Below are 4,674 nucleotides of genomic sequence, written 5' to 3'. Positions count from 1 at the left end.
GGGGATCGCGCTGCTGGATCACGGCCTAGCCGTCCTTCAGCTCTTGTGGCCTCCAACTTAAAGCAGAGAGGAAAGAAGGCAGAACGAAAACAAAGCAGTTCACCTCCGGGTGGTCAACAAGAGCCTACTGATGTGGAATCTGTGTGGAGACACAGCCGCAGGTGTTCCTGTGGCAGACACTTAGATGAGGCGCGTGTTCCTTCAGGTTAGTCAAAGAGTCTAACGTGTTGAGCTAGAGAAAACGTGTCGGTAACTAGGCTGACCTGAGCATTGTGGCAATCCAAACACTACTAAAGATGCGACCTGCTGTGTTGAACAAATACAAACTTTATTTTTATTTTTTTTTTCTTTACAGCCCTTTGGCACGGAAGTTCTTCGGCACAGCCCCGCTCCTCCTAACACCGTCCTGCAGAGCCCTCCCCGGCGTGCAGCAGCACCTGGCACGGCTTTTACAGGTGCCCGGGGCACCGGGGGCTGCCACCACCCGAGCCCACAGCCCCAGGCGCTTCCCCCTGACACCGCTGCGAGCCCCTCAGCCGCAGGACACCGCCACCCGGCAGCCACTCCCTCGAGCTGCCCCGTGCCCTCGGAGCCCCTCACACACCCCCCGAGCCCCCCACAGCCACACACCCCTGTTGGGGGGTGGGGGCGCCTCCATTTTGTGCGCCGGGCGGCGCCGCGAGGGTTAAAAGCGGGGCGGGGGGGGAGCAGCGGCCGGGCCGCGCTGTTGCCGGGGCGACGGCTCGGAGTGTTCCGGGCCGTACCATTGCGCAAGGGGCGCGGGGAGCGCCGGCTCCTCCTCCTCCTCCTCCTCCTCCTCCTCCTCCTCCTCCTCCTCCCGCTCCCTCCCTCCCTCCCGGCCGGAGCGCGGCGCCGGGGCCCAGCAGCGAGCGGCGCAGCGGAGCAGGCGGCGGGGCCGGGCCCGGAGCGGCGGAGCCGGTACCGGAGCGGCGGGGCGGGGCCGTGGCCGTGCCGCTGCCTCCCTCCCTGCCTGCCTCCTGCCCTCCCTCCTCCTCCTCCTCCTCCTCCTCCTCCTCCTCTCCCCGCCTCGCCGCCTCCTCCGCGGGATGCGGGCGGCCCGGGGCCGCGGGCTGTGAGCGGCGGCGGCGGCGGCGCGGAGACAAAGGGAGGCGGCGGGGCTCGGCGGCCGGCGCCGGGGACGGAGCGCGGGGGGCCGCCCGCCGGGAGGCGGCACGATGCGGCACGGCGCGGCAAGGCGGCAGCAGCAGCAGCAGCGCGGCGGCAGCAGCAGCAGCGGTAGCAGCGGCAGCAGTAGCAGCAGTGCTCGCAGTAGCAGCGGTAGCAGCGCGGCGCGGCGGTAGAGGCGGGCGCAGGGCCGGGCCGCGCCGCGCAGCAGCGTCTCCCGCGGGCCGGGCCGCGCCGCCCGGGCCGGCGATGTGAGGGCGGCGGCGAGGAGGAGGAGGAGGAGGAGGAGGAGGAGGAGGAGGAGGAGGAGGAGAGCGGCGCAGCGGAAGGCGGGCGGGCCCCGAGCGGAAGCGGGCCGGGCCCGGCGGCGGAGCGCGGCGCCGGCGGGGGCGGCCGTGCGGGCCGTGCGGGCGATGGAAACGCACATCTCGTGCCTGTTCCCCGAGCTGCTGGCCATGATCTTCGGCTACCTGGAGGTGCGCGACAAGGGCCGCGCGGCGCAGGTGTGCACGGCCTGGCGGGACGCCGCCTACCACCGCTCGGTGTGGCGGGGCGTGGAGGCCAAGCTGCACCTGCGCCGCGCCAACCCGTCGCTCTTCCCCAGCCTGGCGGCGCGGGGCATCCGGCGGGTGCAGATCCTGTCGCTGCGGCGCAGCCTGAGCTACGTGATCCAGGGCATGGCCGACATCGAGAGCCTGAACCTGAGCGGCTGCTACAACCTCACCGACAACGGGCTGGGCCACGCCTTCGTGGCGGAGATCAGCTCCCTGCGCTCGCTCAACCTCAGCCTGTGCAAGCAGATCACGGACAGCAGCCTGGGCCGCATCGCCCAGTACCTGAAGGGGCTGGAGGTGCTGGAGCTGGGCGGCTGCAGCAACATCACCAACACCGGGCTGCTGCTCATCGCCTGGGGGCTGCAGCGCCTCAAGAGCCTCAACCTGCGCTCCTGCCGGCACCTCTCCGACGTGGGCATCGGGCACCTGGCGGGCATGACGCGCAGCGCGGCCGAGGGCTGCCTGGGCCTGGAGCAGCTCACGCTGCAGGACTGCCAGAAGCTCAGCGACCTCTCGCTCAAGCACCTGGCCCGCGGGCTGGGCCGCCTGCGCCAGCTCAACCTCAGCTTCTGCGGCGGCATCTCGGACGCGGGGCTGCTGCACCTGTCGCACATGAGCAGCCTGCGCAGCCTCAACCTGCGCTCCTGCGACAACATCAGCGACACGGGCATCATGCACCTGGCCATGGGCAGCCTGCGGCTGTCCGGCCTCGATGTCTCCTTCTGCGACAAGGTGGGGGACCAGAGCCTGGCCTACATCGCACAGGGCCTGGACGGCCTGCGCTCCCTCTCCCTCTGCTCCTGCCACATCAGCGACGAGGGCATCAACCGCATGGTGCGGCAGATGCACGGGCTCCGCACCCTCAACATCGGCCAGTGCGTCCGCATCACCGACAAGGGCCTGGAGCTCATCGCCGAACACCTCAGCCAGCTGACGGGCATCGATCTCTACGGCTGCACCCGCATCACCAAGCGGGGCTTGGAGCGCATCACCCAGCTGCCCTGCCTCAAGGTGCTCAACCTGGGACTTTGGGAAATGACTGAGAGCGAGAAGGTCAGGTGAGAGGAGGGGGGTGCCCCGAGACCTCCGTCTCCTCTGGAGGGACTCACGGACAGACAGACTGACTGACTGACTGACTGCTGCAACGGAGGAGAGAAAGAGAGAGAGGGGCACGCACAGAGCCATGCTACCCACGCACCCTGGCACTGGAGGGAGGAACACGGAGAAAGAGTATATATCCTTGACCCTTCTTCTCTGCTGCCTAACAACCCTTGCTCTGGAGGAGGAGGAAGGGGGGGGGGCAGGAGGAAAGAGAGAGAGAACCTCTCCTTTTTCCAGGTCGTGCCTCCAGCTCCACAGTGGGGAAACGGAGCTCCCCCACACCCACCCCCCAGCATCCTCTCCTACAGAAGAGGTAGAAGCCCACACTTATGCACTGGGGCTAGAGACACCCCTCTTTATCCCCACTCCCTGCTTCCATCCCCTCGTGCACTAAGGATGGATAAAGATCGAGACCCTTGTTCTGCCATGTATTAAGAGTAGCTTATTTTTGGTTTATGTCAAGGAGAGTGGGAATGGAGATGGGAACAAACAATAGCAGAAAAGGCTTCCTAGCTACACTAAAGTACCTGGCCACCCAGTCATCCTGCACTGGGCACAGACACAGCTTTTGTTTTTTTAAAAAAGGAAAAAAAAAAAAAAGCTAAAATCCCCCCCCCCTCAAAAAAAAACAAACAACCATTCCACCTCTGCGCTTGCCCCTCCCCCATCAACTGGGAATTGTGACAGAAATACTGCTCCCTAGGTACATTGATTTTTATTTTTTGGTCTGTTTTCAATCTCCAGTTCCATGTTATTCTCTGCTGTGGGTGGATACAGTTTCCCACTACTCCAGTTCTCCACTGCACTGAGAACAGGGATAGCTACAACCTCTCCTTTTGTCAGTCTGTTTCCATGTCATCCTGCACTATGGTGAAGGGAGAAGCCTAGGCACTCTGTTCTTTCTCCCATCTCTCTATACTGGAGATGAAGATGCCATTTCCTCCTATGCCTGTTTCTGTAGGGACTGGACACAGACCCCGGTCTCTTAGACCTTCCCATCTACTGGGGGACACTGAGAGTTACCGAGAGACTCGTCTTCCCTTTCATCATTCTCTCTCTCTTTCTCCCCTCCTTCTTCTTGGCAACAGGGATAGACATATCCAGCTACATATCCATTCCTCTTTTTGGATTGGGGGCGAGCGGGTGGAAGGGGTGGCTAGCTGCCCTCGGCCCAGGGGGCTTAAGGAAGAATCTCCAGCTTCATTTCTGCTTCATTTGAGATACTGTGACCTGTTTTTATTTTGAAATGCATAAAAAAAATTACTGCTACAAAAACAGCCTCTTACTCTCCCATCTATCCCTTGCTTATATCCTGTAACTGATCCCACTTTTCCTCATTCATTCTCCTCTTTACAGTATTCGTTTTCTCACATGGTTTTATTTTTAAAGACATTTGAAGTTGCTGTTCTTGTGGATTTTTAAGTACATTTTTTTTCTGCTGAATATATTCTATATATATAAATATATATATGATGTCTGGCTACCTCGTTTTAATTTGTTACTTTTTTTTTTTTTTCTCCTCAAAAACCCTGGAATTCTTACAGGAAAGAGATTTTGAGACTGAAACATTTTTGTGCCTAGACTGGAATAACGCCCCTTGGGTTTGTTCTTCTTTTTCTCCCCCCCCCCCCCTTTTTTTTATTTGTTGTTTGCTTTTAAGCTTACCCTGCTGTGTCCCACCCTCACATTCTGGTTGTGCCTCTCCGTCCCTCTTCACTGGGGACCGGGGACCCAAACTGTGCTTCTGCATTTTTTACTCTTCTAGCACAAACATGCAACATGAGAATCCATGCTGAGGATTGGGCTACTGTTAACAGAAATGTGTAAAAATGCAAGTTGGTTTAAAAAAAAAATTTATATATATAGATATATG

The 4,674-nt window shown here is 60.1% G+C and overlaps 1 protein-coding gene across 1 annotated transcript; it reads left to right on the top strand.

Annotated features, from left to right (window-relative positions):
- The first annotated feature begins 1,559 nt into the window (after nt 1-1,559).
- FBXL14 (F-box and leucine rich repeat protein 14) lies at nt 1,560-4,236 on the top strand. The gene has a single exon (XM_032196458.1). It carries the CDS (start codon nt 1,560-1,562, stop codon nt 2,760-2,762), a length of 1,203 nt encoding a protein of 400 aa, XP_032052349.1. The 3' UTR covers nt 2,763-4,236.
- Nucleotides 4,237-4,674: the final 438 nt, after the last annotated feature.

The sequence above is a fragment of the Aythya fuligula genome, chromosome 1 (assembly GCF_009819795.1).
Source record: "Aythya fuligula isolate bAytFul2 chromosome 1, bAytFul2.pri, whole genome shotgun sequence".
Taxonomy (NCBI): Eukaryota; Metazoa; Chordata; class Aves; order Anseriformes; family Anatidae; genus Aythya; species Aythya fuligula.
Note: the sequence above shows the minus strand (reverse complement) of the source record. Positions and strands in the feature narration are given on the sequence as shown.

Bases quoted from the DNA above. Each gene is read 5' to 3' on its own strand.
- FBXL14 (XM_032196458.1), top strand. From the start codon at position 1,560: ATGGAAACGCACATCTCGTGCCTGTTCCCCGAGCTGCTGGCCATGATC.